General features: G+C 40.3%; 1 protein-coding gene across 6 annotated transcripts in view; it reads left to right on the top strand.

Annotated features, from left to right (window-relative positions):
* The window catches only part of BLM (BLM RecQ like helicase), a 92,029-nt gene that overhangs the window by 36,391 nt on the left and 39,840 nt on the right, over positions 1 to 15,798 (top strand). For all 6 annotated transcript variants that reach the window (XM_044933425.2, XM_044933423.2, XM_006058271.4 and 3 more), the window contains 6 exons: positions 698 to 1,401; positions 3,362 to 3,553; positions 4,986 to 5,104; positions 6,044 to 6,157; positions 8,972 to 9,070; positions 9,290 to 9,438. In XM_044933425.2, coding sequence (XP_044789360.2) covers positions 698 to 1,401; positions 3,362 to 3,553; positions 4,986 to 5,104; positions 6,044 to 6,157; positions 8,972 to 9,070; positions 9,290 to 9,438 — 1,377 coding nt within the window. The remainder of the gene's footprint in view (positions 1 to 697; positions 1,402 to 3,361; positions 3,554 to 4,985; positions 5,105 to 6,043; positions 6,158 to 8,971; positions 9,071 to 9,289; positions 9,439 to 15,798) is intronic.

A 15,798-nucleotide genomic window follows, 5' to 3' on the forward strand; every position in this document is an offset into this window, starting at 1 on the left:
TTTTTCAGATTCTTTTCCCAAATACGTTATTTTTGGGCTTCCCAAAAATACAGGGCTTCCCAGGTAAAGAACCTGCTTGCCAATGCAGGAGACGTAAGAGACATGGGTTCAATCCCTGGATCGGGAAGATCCCCTGGAGGAAGAAATGGCAGCCCACTCCAATATTCTTGCCTGGAAAATTCCATGGACAGAGGAGCCTACTGGGCTACAGTCCATGGGTTCTCAAAAAGTCAGACATGCCTGAGCAACTGAGCACACACATATGTTGTTACAGAGTATTGAGTAGAGTTTCCTGTGCTCTACATTATGTCTTAATTTACTTTTTCAAACTGTTCCTTTAGCATTTGTATTCAGATTTTTAAGGTTGGAAATATTTTGCCAGTTTGGCATGAAAACTAAATATAAACTTGTGTGTACCCTACCATTGCCAGCCTGTTGTTGTTTAGTTGCTAAGTAATGTCTGAATCTTTGCAACCCTATGGACTGTAGCCCACCAGGCTCCTCTGTCCATGGGATTCTCCAGGCAGGACTACTGGAGGAGGTTACCATTTCCTCCTCCAGGGGATCTTCCCCACCCAGGGATCGCACTTGTATCTCCTGCACTGGCAGGCGGATTCTTCATCACTGAGCTACCAGGAAAGCCCACACCATTGCCAACTACTCATTGTTAATTTGGCATCCTGTGTTCTCTCTTCAGAAGGAAACTCCTAGCTGAAGCGGATTTTGATCCCAGTGATGCCAGTGTTCTTAGCGCCATGTGGGGGTGTAGGCCTGATCCCCTGGAGAGCCCTTTGGAGGACTCGGCCTCTGTTTCCTTACCTTACGCGTTTCGGAAGGGTGACTCCTGTCCTGCAGGGAATGCTGTGAAGGAGTTCACTCTTCCACACCTCCCCTCAAATTCCATGTCCACCCGGGAACATTTACTGACTCCTCCCCTAGGAAAGACGGGAGTCTCAGCCACCACAAAGAGTCCCTTTGAAAGACCGCTATTCAGTTCCCATTTACAGAAGTCCTTTGTAAGTAGCAACTGGGCTGAAACACCGAGGGCAGAGAAAAGAAATGAAAGCCCTGATTTCCCAGGAAATGTTCTCACAAGCACGGCTGTGAAAGATCAGAATAAACATACCACCTCCATAAATGACTTGGAAAGAGAGCTCCAGGCTGCTTGCGAGATTGACAATTTTGACATAGATGACTTTGACGATGATGATGATGACTGGGAAAATCTGATGCAAAATTTAGCAGCCAGCAAATCTTCCACAGCTGCCTACCCACCCATTAAGGAAGGTCGACCAGTTAAATCAGTGTCAGAAAGACCCTCTTCCGCCAAGACAGACTGCCTTCCAGGGGCATCTACTACTCAAAATAAAAACTTCTCAGAGTCAATTCCGAATTACCCTGGTAAGTTTACAATAAATGGAATGCTTATATTTTCTCTGACAACAAAACTGTCCAAAATAGGAATTGTACAAGAGAAACCATAGCAAATCATCATTGCCTGAGAATGACATTGTTTCTATGCAAATTTCTGCTGATAATATGAATTACAAATCACAATTTCAGAAGCAAGTTGCTCTTTTGTCTGGGTACCAGCTGTAGTTTTATAAAATGTGTAATTATAACCTATTGTAGTAAAGCTCTAAAAGTCGTTACAAATGTGCTTTGCCTTTAACATTTTTTAGTCCCTAACAATAAAGCTCATGAGGGCCAAGTTTTAACAATTTGGGGGATGGATAAAAAGCAAAGCTGAATTTATATGTTTAAAATGTCGTTGTGTGTATTTTTAGAATCCTGGATTGATAAGAAATGATGTTTATAAAGCAGTGGAACAGGTTTTATGTCAAAATACTAAAATTTACAGCAACCTAAGAAACCTAAGAATTCAGAAATTTCTTTAGTCAGTCAAATCATTTTTTTGGTCTAGGATCATTTTAATCCACTCAGCAAATATTTCCTGAGTGGCCACCATGTGCTATGCTCAGGTCCTAGTGATAGATGGATAACAAAGAGTTCCTGCCTGCTTGGAGCTCACAGTTTAGTGAGAGAACTTTTTGGAATAGTGAAATTAGCCATTGTAAAGGCTGCAGAGAAAAGCCAAAATTGATTTTAAAACCTTTCATTGACCTTATAAAGTTATCAAAAGGTGTTTTTTTTTTTTTTTTTAAGTTTATATATGTATGGTGTAAAGTGCATTCCTCCCTATTTTTGCCATTGATGACTTAATCCCACAGAGGTTGTTCTTGGAGCTATGCTGTTGACCTTTAAAATAACCATTAATGGATTTATTTCTATGTCATGTTTGAGTGTGTCATGCCTGGTGTTCGCAGTTATCTTTGAGACAGTTGAGGGCTGGGGTGAGAGGAACTGCCAGAGCTGGAGTGAGCACTTTTTGCACTCTGTGGGCACCCACCCAGAGTTGCGACAGCGAGGGGGCGGAAGAGGGGGCAGAGGCGAGTGGCATGATGGAGGGAGAGTCATAGGGAGCTAGGATAACTCTGAGCTTTCAGGCCCGGTGACTGAGAAAGCTGTGACACCGTGAACAGAAAGAGAAGTCAGGAGGCAGAGGCAGATTTGGAGCAGAGCTGAGGAGGGCTATTTTAAGGCTTGCTGAGCTTCAAGTGTTGGGAAGTCATTCAGGTGGAAGTATCTTGCAGAGAGTTGGAGGTGCATGCAGCCCTGGGACTTAGGAGGGTGTCAGTCTAGTCTTGAGAAAGAGATCTGGGCATTCTGTGCACATCAGTGATGTTTAAGGTCAAAGAACTAGGAAAATTCCGAAAAAGAATGTCTGCTGAGCCCAGTCCCAAGTGTCAGAGACTCCCAAATTTCAGGGACAGATGGAAATGGAGCCAGGAAAAGGAAGTTAAAGTGAGTAGAAAACCCAGGACTGTCTTTTTTTTTTTTTTTTTTTTTTTTTAATATGTATGTATGTATTTGACTGTTCCATGTACATGCATTGCATGGGGGTCTTAGTACCACATGCAAACTCTTAGTTGAGGCATGTGGGATCTAGTTCCCTGAGCAGGGATAGAACCCCGACCCCCTGCATTGGGAGCACAGGGTCTTAGCCACTGGAACACCAGGGAAGTCCCCCCATGATTGTCTTGAAGTTCAAAAGAGAAGGAGGAGAGAATATATAGGAGGGGTAGGTGCTGTAAAAAAAAGTCAAGGAAAGATTTGAACTTGGCCCTTAGGAAGTCTCTGGTGGCCTTGACACTGGGCAGCAAGGAAACCCTGATAAACAGGTAAAGAAAGGTGTGCTGTAGCAAACCCTGCACCAGTGATTCTGCAGGGCAGTGGGTTCAAATGCTAAAGCTTATTGGTTACAATAACGCCCTGATTTCTCTTAACATTATTTTCTTAGACAAGATGGAGCAGAATGTAGCATCCAGAAATCCGAAACATGAGCGTTTCCAGAGTCTTAATTTTCCTCATACAAAAGAAATGATGAAGATTTTTCATAAGAAATTTGGCCTGCATAATTTTAGAACTAATCAGCTAGAGGCGATCAATGCTGCACTGCTTGGCGAAGACTGTTTTATTTTAATGCCCACTGGTATGTATTTTTAGATATGAATTGGCAGGAATCCATTGGCAGATGTTAAATGAAAGCCCTTTAATAGAAATAAAAAGAACACCTACACCATATTTCTATCATTTAGGGGCCTCTGATCCTCCCATGCCACAGTTGGGAAAGTATATTATTTCATATCCTCTGTTCTGGTTGTTGACATGATAGCATTTATTGCCCTTTAAGATCCTCACCTCAAAGCTCATTGTGTTGAATTGATCAAGGATTTTCCTTTGGGAATTTTTCTTTTTTTCTAGTCTACATTAGCCTGGAACAAGAACAAAAAAATTACTGTCAGAGACCACAACCACTTCTGGCAGTTTATTTGGCACTACCTCATGTGGCCTGGTGGTTGAAATCATCGGCTCTGGAGTGATGCCCTGGGCTCAAAGCACAGCTCTGCCACTTATTAACGGTGTGGCTGTGAGCAAGGCACTTCATCCCCCAAACCCAGGCTCCTCCTTTGTGCAGTGGGAATTATACCAAAGCACCCCCTTCACAGAGTGTCATGAGGATTAAGTGAAAAGCCTGGGACATAGTTCTTTCTTGTCTTCAGTTTTGAAGAGATCCAAGACTTTTCATTGTGCTGTTAAAGTGTATAACAGCTGTTGAGTGATTGATTTACAGTCATCCAAATAAGAACATTAAATTAGCCATTAGGATAAGAAGCAGGGGAACATTGTAAATCACCTATGCTTCAATTAATGAAAAGAAAGCAAGCGGCAATGTGGGAAGTTGGGGTTTCATTACTGGACTAGTCTCCCTCTGCCTCTTACTTGCCTTAGTTGTGGCCTCCAGCAATCAGTTGTCGCCATCGTCATTAATAGCATTGACTGGGCATCTGAATTTTCTCAGACTGATCTTACATTTTAGATGCTGTTGGTTTGTTTAGTCAGCAGCTTTCCATACTTTTACTGCCGTTCAGTGTGTGTCTTCTGTTTTGACTCCAGTTTGGCGCTGCAAAACTAAAGCTGGAGAGGGAGGGCCCTGGCGTCCTCGCCCAGCAGTCTGAGGCATTGGCAGTTCAGTGGTGGAATCCTCACCCTCCTCATCCAGCAGTTTTCATTCAAGGCCTTCCAAGACCCTCTAGGGTTTCAAGGGGGCATTTTTCAGGGTATCCTCAAGCAGACTTTTAAAGTATTTCTGATGCATTTAAGTTTCCTGCCCTGATGCTTGCTTTTGCTGTCATGTATACCTATGTAAGATTGTCCTAAAGATAATTTTTATGCATTTAAGTTGCCCACATACTTTGGCTCATTCAAATATGGCGTATTTTGGCACTGTGGAGAATATCACTTGGTGTCCTATTAGTTACTTTAAATTTTATATATCATTTGCATTGTACATTTTGCCTTCATGCTCTCAACATAGAACTTGACGGATTTTTTTTTTTTTTTTTTTTGGTCATTTCCTTTAGGAGGTGGTAAAAGCCTGTGTTACCAGCTTCCTGCCTGTGTTTCTCCTGGGGTCACAATTGTCATTTCCCCTTTGAGATCACTTATAGTAGATCAAGTCCAAAAGCTGACTTCCTTGGATGTAAGTTAAAACACTGCCAATTATAATAAAAATACTAAGAATAGCATAACTTAAAAACAGTTATATTTTAGTACTCTGGGTAACCTTTTTTATTAAATAGTTCATGAACTATATGACTAAAGCACAGCAGTTATATTAGGTTGTTACATTTAAGTACAAGTCTTTGGGAGTTCTGGTACAGATGACTTTCTAGAGTTCAATCTGGTTTTACTCTGGAAGAACACATTTTAGTATGAACCTTTAACCTGTATTGCTGATGTAAATTTGTTTTTTCTAATATGGAAGAATTTCTTTTTATACTACTGTCAGATCAGCTTAGTTCTCACTACCTTAATATCTTAAAATGCACACACATGTGCATGCCTACACACGTATGTCCTTTTTCCTCCTGGCTGAGGTTAAGAAAAGTTTATGAATGCCGTCTATTAAATCCTACATACTGTGACCAAACAGAACTCTTCTCAGGGTTATGCACCATCACCCCTCAACAAGACCACTGCTTTGATTTTTCTTTCCAAAGATGATGTCTCAGTACAGAAATGGTGGCCATTGTTCAGCCATTCGTGAGGTTGTGGTCCTTTTAGTGTCGTGGTGCATTAAAACCCAAAAGATGCATTTACTTGAAAAAATAATATGGCCATACATTAGAATTGGAATCTCTTAGATGATGAATTCACATTTATCTTCCTTACAAATCTGAAGAGCTAAGAAAGTAAAGAAACAGGGAAAAAGAAAAGGAAATAAACAGTGGGAAGACTATTTGACTTACAGTTAACAAGGGTTTTTAAAAAATATGTACTGATTATTATGTTGAGATTCTCTTTTCCTTTGACAGGTTTGATATGTGACTTATAAAATATTTATAAAACCTAAAGATAAATGTAAGCTTGAGTCAGATTAATGTGTAAAATTTAAATTGTTTACTACTTTTATGCTCAGATCCCAGCTACATATCTGACAGGTGATAAGACGGACTCAGAAGCTACAAGTATTTACCTCCAGTTATCAAAAAAAGACCCAATTATAAAACTTCTGTATGTTACACCAGAGAAGGTTTGTATTTCTATCATTATTTTAAAATATGATATTACAGCTATTTTAGAAAAACAACCCAGTTCTCCTTTACCAAGTAAGGAAATACCGAGTCTTTCCCTCCCTTGTTTCTCTCCTTTAATTCTCACATAGAATATTACACACTAGTCATCAAAGGTACGGAGGTCTTTGCTTCCATCAAGTGGTCCTCTGTGATACCAGCTAGGGGTCCTACAGTTTAACTCAATTCTGACACTACATACCCAGAGATAGTGTCAGACCCCACAGGTTAAGGGCTCAGTCCCTCGAGATTACCACCCTGCTCCAGGTGCCAAGCCACAGGTTACCCACAACTTCCGTCTGACTTAGCTGCAAATATGAGGTTCCTGTGACCTCCTGCTTGAATTCAGTGACTTGCAAGAGCAGCTCACAGAACTCAGGGAGACACTTAGCTACATTCACCAGTTTATTGAAGGCTGTGGTAAAGGCCTTCAGATAAACAGCCAGATGAAGAGGTATATGAGGCGGGTCCTAAGCACAGGAGCTTCTGTCCCTGTGGAGTTGGGGTGTGTCAGCCCCAAGCACGTGGATGTGTTTGCCAACCTAGAACTTCTCTGAACCCCATACTTTTGGAATTTTATGGTGGCCTCCTCACATAGGTATGATCAATTATAGTCTCCATTTCTACATTGACTCCCTTCTCTGGAGGATGGGAGTAGGACTCAAAATCCAAAGCTTTTAATCCTAGTCTTTCTAGTGACCAGTTCCCACCCAGGAGCCCAACCAGAGTCGCCTCAATAGGACCAAAGGTGCTCCCAGTGCTCTTGTTGTTCAGTCGCTCAGTCATATCCAACTCTCTGTGACCCCATGGACTGTAGCCCGCAGGCTCCTCTGTCCATGGCATTTTCCCAGGCAAGAGTACTGGAGTGGGTTGCCATTTATCCTCCTCCAGGAGATCTTCCTGACCCAGGAATCGAACCTCTGTCTCCTGAATTGTAGATGGATTCTTTACCACTGAGCCACCAGGGGAGCCCCTGGTGCTCTAATCACTTAAGAATTTACAAGGGTTTCAGGAACCCTATTCCAGGAACTGGGAGCAGGGACCAGTATATTTTTTCTGTTATCTCATTAAAGCCCACTAAAACACATGTTTTTAAATTTTTGACATAATTTCTGATGCGTGTAGTGTAAGAATTCCTCTATAACTTTCACTGAGAAACCCACATGGTAACGTTTTATTGTAACTGCTCTATTATTCTTTCTCTGTTTTTCCCTTAAACATTTCAGAGTAAGTTGCAGACATGATATCTTTTCAACCCTAAATACTTCATTGCATGTCCTAAAAACAAGGAATTCTCAGTACAATTAACAAAATTGGAAAATATTAATTGCTACAATACTGTTACTTTATGAAACCTTATTCTAATTTCACTAGTTGTCCCAATAATATCCTTTATAGCAAAATAAATTCCTAGATTATCCATTTTCTTCATGTCTGTTTAAACAATTTCTGTCTTTCATGATCTTGACAGTTGAGTGAAAACCAGTTGTTTTGTGGACTGTCACACAATTTGATTTTATATTTCCTCTTGATTAGATTTGCATTGTTCATTTTGGGGGGAATATCACAGAAGTGGTGATATGTTCTCAGTGCAGCCTATCAGGAGGCATTTGATGTCAATTCATTCTATTACTGGTATTGTTAACTTCAATCATTTGGTTAATATGGTGTCTGCCAGATTTCTCCACTGTAAAATTACTTTTTTTTTGTTAATTATTCATTACAAGAATAAATGTAATTTTTTTTGTAATTGTAGATCTCTTATTGTGGAATATTCTGAAACTGTGTACATATCCTATGTCTGGTGAGACTTTGACTTGAGTTTTATTGTCCCCACCAGTTATTGTAGTGAGTGCCAAGTGATGATTCTTCTAATTTAATTGGTATTCTCCTGTAAGGACAACCTTTTCATTTTACCCACATATTTATTTATATCAATATGAAATCATGAATTCTTAAGTTAATCAGTGGGTTATAATTGGTTACCATTGTGTGTTTTGATGTTTTAATTGTTCTAGGTTTGGCCAGTGGAAAAGCTCCATCACACTGGCTTCTGTGTCCTTCCAACATGTCTGTCAAGACATGGGTGCCAGATATGGTCACTGCTACTGGGATGTCATTGTTTCTAGACCCAGTTATGGACTGAGCTATGAAATATACATACATACAGGCTTGTACGTACCAGCCATGCATATACAGGCTTCCCAGGTAGCACAGTGATAAAGAATCCACCTGCCAGTGTAGGAGACATGAGACGCAGGTTCGATCTCTGGGTCTCGAAGATCTCCTGAATGAGGAAATGGCAACCCACTCCAGTATTCTTGCCTGGAAAATCCCATGGACAGAGGAGCCTGGTGGTCTACAGTCCATGGGGTCACAGAGTTGGACTCGACTGAGCATGCACACATGTGTGTATATATTGTACATATGTTTGTATATGATTCCCCCAAACAACATGCACACATGTAACACATGTCTGTAACCCTGTCACCAGTATAAACCTGTGGTGGCTCCGAGATACACTGAGGCAGAAAAATTGTTTTAGAAGCACTGACCTAATACATAACTGTTTGCTAAATGTGGGTGAACATTCTAGAATGTCTCATCTGCTATTTTCTATTACTTTTTCTAATTCAGTTCGTAGATTGAAATCAGAACCAGTTTTATGTGGTTTTAATGCAACTTAAGTCACAGTGGAACTTAAAGACAACCAGATTCTTACGGTGATGTGTTCAAATGGTTTTAAATGTCTGACTGACATACTTCCCGTCTAGGTCTGTGCGAGTAACAGGCTGATCTCTACTCTGGAGAATCTGTATGAGAGGAAGCTCTTGGCACGTTTTGTCATTGATGAAGCGCACTGTGTGAGTCAGGTAAGTACCATTCTCTACGTCTTGACATACCAGTAAATACATACCGCCAACAGTATCTAGATTTTGAGTGCCGAGAGAAAAAATATTGATTGAATTATTCTGCTATGTCACTGAAGAATAATGTGGTTCTTAATATGTGTATTAAGTGTATGCTGTAAATAAAGAAGATCCGAGTCGTCTGAAAAGCAGTAGTGGTTTTTGTTTTTTTTTCCCAACTAGTGGGGACATGATTTTCGTCCAGATTACAAAAGAATGAATATTCTTCGCCAGAAGTTCCCTTCTGTTCCAGTGATGGCTCTCACTGCCACAGCCAACCCCCGGGTACAGAAGGACATACTCACTCAGCTGAAGATTCTCAGGCCTCAGGTGTAAGTTGTCAAAAGTTATTCATTTTAAAACCTGGGGGCCATGGTTCCCCGATTGTTGCACAATAGGATCATTTGTGGAGTCTTCAAAAATCCCAGTCCCTGGGGTGCATGCGTGCTAAGTCACTTCAGTCGTCTCCAACTCTTTGCAACCCTATGGCTTGTGGCCTGCCAAGCTCCTCTGTCTGTGGGACTCCCCAGGCAAGAGTACTGGAGTGGGCAGCCATTTCCATCTCCAAGGTGTATTTCCATCTCTAATGCCAATTACATCAGGATTTGAGGAGCTGGGAGCCAGTATGTATTGTTGTTGTATTAAAAAAAAATTTTTTTTAATTCTCAGGTGATTCCAATGTGCAGCAGAATTTGGGAACCAAGACCCTGGGGCTTTTATTCAATCACTGAAATTAAAACTCTCATCCCAGTACCAATTTTGGAAGTAGGGATAAAGTGTGTGCCATACCTGTTAAACCTTAGGATGGTCTCAGAAATAAATTAGCTTTTATTTATCCAATTTTGGCTCCTGTGTATTCTAGAACAGGGGACCCCAACCCGGGGTCGCAGACTGCTACTGGACTGTGGCCTGTTAGGAACTAACAGGCTGCACAGCAGGAGGTGAGCCGTGGGCAAGTGAGCAAAGCTTCATCTGTATTTACAGCCTCTCCCCATCGCTCCCTTTACCTTCTGGGCTCCACCCGCTGTCAGACCAGCGGCAGCATCATAAATGTAATGTGCTTGAATCCTGAAACCATCCCCGCCCCCCAGCTCCTGTGGAAAAATGGTCTTCCAGTCGTCTTTTCTGGCACAGTCCCTGGCGCCAGAAAAGTTGGGTGGGGACTGCTGTCGTAGAGTGTATATAATGAAAGGGACAGACGATACTGCTTTGTCATTTTCCTCTGAAGTCCCAACTATATCCAGGATGTTGAAAACAGTCCAGAAAGTGTATGTAGCAGCTTTTCTTTTACTTTGTTTTCATCTCAACAGCAAAGTGCTTCTGCTTGCCACCATTTGACCATAACTGTTCAATAACAAAAACTTCTATAAGAAAATATCCCCAGTATAGGTTGCACTGAGTTGTTTTGTACTTCTGTATGACTTTGTCAAGACAAGTACATTCTCTGACAGGTTCCATTTACTCAGCAAACATTTACTTAAACAGCTGTTGTCTACCAAGGTTAATGTATTTTTTCCTTCTGATTTATTAGTGGGTGCTTTGAGATTGAGGAATATCTGAGGGAATAATGGCTGCTAATGTATTGGGGTGAATTTTTAAAGCTTGGCTCACTTGGAAATAAAGAAAATAAGCTGGCTCTATAAATATTATGATCAGTAAAGACAACAGCAGCATTTTGGTGGGTTATCAGAACTCTTTAAGTGCCATATGTGGGGACGGATGTGAAGGTGGTATTAGTCACTCAGTCATGTCCGACTCCTTGTAATTCCATGGACTATAGCCAGCCAGGCTCCTCTGTCCTTGAAATTCTCCAGGTAAGAATACTGGAGTGGTGCTCGCTTCGGCAGCACATATACTAAAAAAAAAAAAAAAAAAAAAAGAATACTGGAGTGGGTAGCATTCCCTTCTCCAGGGGATCTTCCCAACCCAAGGATCAAACCTAGGTCTCCTGCATAGCAGGCAGATTCTTCACCATCTGAGCCACGAGAGAAGCCCTAGTGTGAAGGGGTTTGAGATTAAGATAGCTTCAGAGACCTTTTGCAGATTAAACTGGCATTCATAAGCCCAAGAATTTTAGAGTCTTCAGAATTTTGTGCAGGTAATCACAAAAACTGGAATGCAATATTTTAATTTCACTTGCAGAGGAGTGTTTATAAAATTTGGGAGAGAAAAAGATTGTTTCTTCCATAACTGATTTATATTACAACATTTTATATTTAAGATGTCTTGTAAGTTTAGGTTCTAGTGAAGAACCCACATGCTGGAAATTTGTTTCTGCAAGTCTTCCACTGGTTTAAAAAATCCTTTTTAAAAAATAGGCAGTGTTTTTAGCATTTTTCCATCAATAGATATCAGATGCAATCTACTATTCTTTTAAATCAGTAATATTAATTACCAAATGTCCGTAATTAAGAGAAGTGATACAAATTCAATTCACCTTTTGAATAGCTTTTTGGAAGTATCGAATCTGTGTTTTTTGAGTAAGCATTGCACATATAGGCTCAGAGGTAGACACCTCTAATATGTCCTCCCAAGGATGTGGGGGGGATATCTTGGAAAAGTCATGGATTGTACATTCCCTGAGTCTAGCATGTGGTGCCCTGTGTATACGTGGCACTCGGTAAGAATGAATAAATGAAACGTATGGAAGAATTTTGGTAAATGTGGGTAAAATATGAAAATTTGGGCAGGTCTGTTACTCCTTTAATATATTTGGTGCTTCTATATTTGGGAGAATTTAAATCCCTGAGTTGAAAGTAAAAGATTTTAACCAACAATTTCTGTTACTTTTATTTTTTATCTTCTTTTCTGTCCATAGACCCCTTGTTTGGATTAAATTTCCCCACTGCTGTGGTGTCATGGCCCTAGTGAAGACAGGTGCCCCTAGGGTTGAAGCCACGGTCCCTGTTCTTCTCTCCTCCTGCCAGTCTGTGATAACATTCTTTGTCTTTGGGAAATATGAGGATGGAAATAAAATAGATTGGCTTTATCCCTTTTCTTCAGGGCGTTATAATATGAACCGAGAAAGAAAAATAACAGACATTTATGCAGTTAATGTAACAAAGAATACTGTTTCTCTGTCAATTTCCCCATAGAATTTTACCCTAAGGTAATGTATTTTTATGCATGAAGTCTTATTGCTTACTCTGTCATATTTACCTGAAAGAAAAACATATATATAAATTAATTGTTTTTTTTTAATTTCCTATAGTAAAATTTTCTTCCTAACTGAACAAATGAATTATATATAACATTAGTAGTACATGACTGATAAAACAGCTTAAATACATTTTTGAAAATAATTCTTAGGGATAAATTTTGATGGGGAATGTGTAACTTAATGAGCTAGGACTTTTTCTCAGTACATTTATCTATGGATCAATCAAGTCAGTTCATATTTCTTATTTTTAGAGGTATATTTTATAGCATTGAGAAATGTTGCTCATATAAGCATGTAGATAGGAATGGAAAGCATTTTATTCTACATTAATGCTCAGTTATTTGAATTCCTCCTGATATATATGCCAAAATTATATAATGATCTGTCATCGAAAATTATTTGTAATGATCTCTCAGCTGACATCTCAATTAAGTCCTCCAAATTTTGTGAAAAGGAAAGAATTTGGAACCATTTGGCAAAATAAGTCAGGTCATTATTTATTCACTTTACTTTTTCTGGGAAATATACCTTTAAAAATATGTTTTACCAAACTTTTCTGGTGGCTATTAGATATCCTTGTTACTCTTTTCATTCAAATGATTCCTTTATCCAGGAGTTGGGGAAATCAAAATACTATTAGCTTCAGTACATCTTTTCTAGTATATTTTTGACATATGTTTTTATTCTGTGATATGCTTTTAAATAATAGTTTTGTCAGAACTTTATGGCTGCCAATTAGCTCTTTCAAACAATGAGACATGACTACCATGAAAACTAATTGGCAAAGCCAGTTTTCATTGCCAAAACAATTGGCCAAACTAGACTTATTTTCTTATATTAAAAAAAAAAGTTCTGACTTGTTTTTCAACTCACATAAACTACTCAGGACACATGCCCATGACGGTGCCTCGGTTCCAGAGCAGAGCCGAGCACAGACTGATCCCATTTCCTAACGTCACTTAGCATGGCTGGAGCTTGACACCCTGGACCTAATAATGTTTACCATTTCACTGTCTACACCAGTACTCCCTCGGTGAAGATATTTTGGGATCCAAAGCTTTTTTAAAAAAAATATTGAGACACATTTGACACACCACCGAATTCACCCATTTAAAGGTTAGAATTTACTGGTTTGTTTGTACTTTGACAGGCTGTGTACCCATCCCCCAAATCTAAGTTTAGAACATTTTTATCACCCCAAGAAGAAACCTAGTACTCAGTAGTCAGCACCCATTCTCTCCTTCCGGTTTCTGCCCTGCTTCTTTCACTTAACATGTTATCAGGGTTCATCTATTTTGTAACATATATCAGAATTTCATTCCTTTAAAAAAAAATCATTTATTTAACTGTGCCAGCTCTTAGTTGCAGTATACAGGATCTAGTTTCCCAACCAGGGATTGAACCCAGGCCCCCTGCATTGGGAGCACAGAGTTTTAGTCAGTAAACCACCTGAAATTCCTTCATTCCTTTTTATGGCGTAATAATCTTTTTTGAATAGGCATTTCACATTTATTTATCCACTTATCAACTGATGTGAACTCTAATTAGAGCATCTGTTAATTCCAAACATCCCATTTCCAACAAGCCAAGTAAGATTTGTTATATGTAATGAACTCTTTAAGAGATTTAACTTTTTCATTATAACAAATTGTGTGAATACAGTGGACCCTTGAGCAACATGAATTTGAACACAGGCATAGTAACTTCCCATACATGTTTTTGTGTGTACCTGTGTTTTCAGTTCTCTTGGGTATATCCCCAGAAGTGGAATTGTTGGGTCGTATTGTAACTACTTTTAACCTTTTGAGAGCTTTCCAAAGTGGCTGCACCATTTTTCATTCCCACCAGTGATATAGTGGATTCAACAGCATGTGCTTTTATCTCCCCTTTTTTGACCCAAAACTTTTTTGCTTAATGCATAAAACACCGTTATGAAATTAATGTGTAAAATGTAGGGGAAATCAGTAAGGCCATTCTTGTGTATAATCATTTCAGCATTCCTAGGGAGACTCACGGAGAAGGCGATGGCACCCCACTCCAGTACTCTTGCCTGGAAAATCCCATGGATGGAGGAGCCTGGTGGGCTGCAGTCCATGGGGTCGCTGAGGGTCGGACACGACTGAGCGACTTGACTTTCACTTTTCACTTTCATGCATTGGAGAAGGCAGTGGCAACCCACTCCAGTGTTCTTGCCTGGAGAATCCCAGGGATGGGGGAGCCTGGTGGGCTGCCGTCTATGGGGTCTCACAGAGTCGGACACAACTGAAGCGACTTAGCAGCAGCAGCAGCAGCAGCAGGGAGACTCACGTGGCATTCCCAGCTTAAGCCCAAATCATATCAAGTTTTTAAATTATCTGCATCATTTGTATTCCTGGGCAATTCTTTTTATGCCTAAATTTTATCAAGACTGCAGTTTCCTTTGCTGTGGCAGTGATTATAAATAATTAATTGAGAACAATCAGAATAGTCTGTGGGTGTATCAAGTCTCTCATCTACCGTCTTGCCGCAGTCTGCCACACATTCTTCTGCCATCTCAAGCACTGAAAGATCTCTAAGTGTTTTGTACATACACATGGTGTCTTAAGAGGGGTGGATTCTCAGTATTGTTTAGCAGTCATCTCACAGACGCTGTGCATAATGCATCTCATGACAATAGGAATGAAAGAGGCCAATCTCATAAAGTGAGCATCAGCTTCTCTGCGGCCACTTTCCTGTCAGTGTATCTGAAATCAGATCATCCCAATAAAGGCCACAATACTTTTTTCCTGATGTTTACTCTTAACAGAAACGTGTAAAGCACTGAGAGACAGGAAGCCCCACCCGGGGTCTCTGGTACTTAGATTAGAGAAAGTTGCACCTACACCCATACTGCATTTCAGTCAGTTTGTTGGGAGGTTTTTACATCTGGAACAATGCACATGGTAAGTTTAGAATGGCTGAAAAGTAAAGTTTGTTTTTCAAAAGTGAGAGACAATTGTAAAAGGGAAAAAAAGGGCAGGAGTATCGAGCAGAAAGGGCTTCCCTAGTCGCTCAGCGGTAAAGACTCTGCCTGCCTTGCAGGAGATTTGGGTTCTATCCCTGGGTTGGGAAGATACCCTGGACAAGGAAATGGTAACCCGCTCCAGTATTCTTGCCTGGAGAATCCCATGGACAGAGGAGCCTGGTGGGCTACAGTCCATGGATTCGCAAAAAGAGTCAGACACAACTTAGCAACTAAACAATGATGAGCAGAAAGTCCTGATTACCAGCATTCTCAGATCCATCTTTTCTTGTTTGTTTGTCTTTAATATTTGTTTATATATTTGGCTGTGTTGGTCTTAGTTGTGTCATGCAGGATCTTTTGTTGTGGTGTGCTAGGGCTTAGTAGTTGCAGCTCAGGGGCTTAGTTGCCCCACAGCATGTGGAATCTTAGTTCCCCCACCAGGGACTGAACCCATGTCCCCCGCATTGGAAGGCAAATTCTTAACCACTGGACCACCAGGGAAGTCCCTCAGATCCATCTTTTAGGGAAAAATTCATACATGTGAAAACA

This window comes from Bubalus bubalis, chromosome 20, assembly GCF_019923935.1.
Source record: "Bubalus bubalis isolate 160015118507 breed Murrah chromosome 20, NDDB_SH_1, whole genome shotgun sequence".
NCBI classification, from domain to species: domain Eukaryota; kingdom Metazoa; phylum Chordata; class Mammalia; order Artiodactyla; family Bovidae; genus Bubalus; species Bubalus bubalis.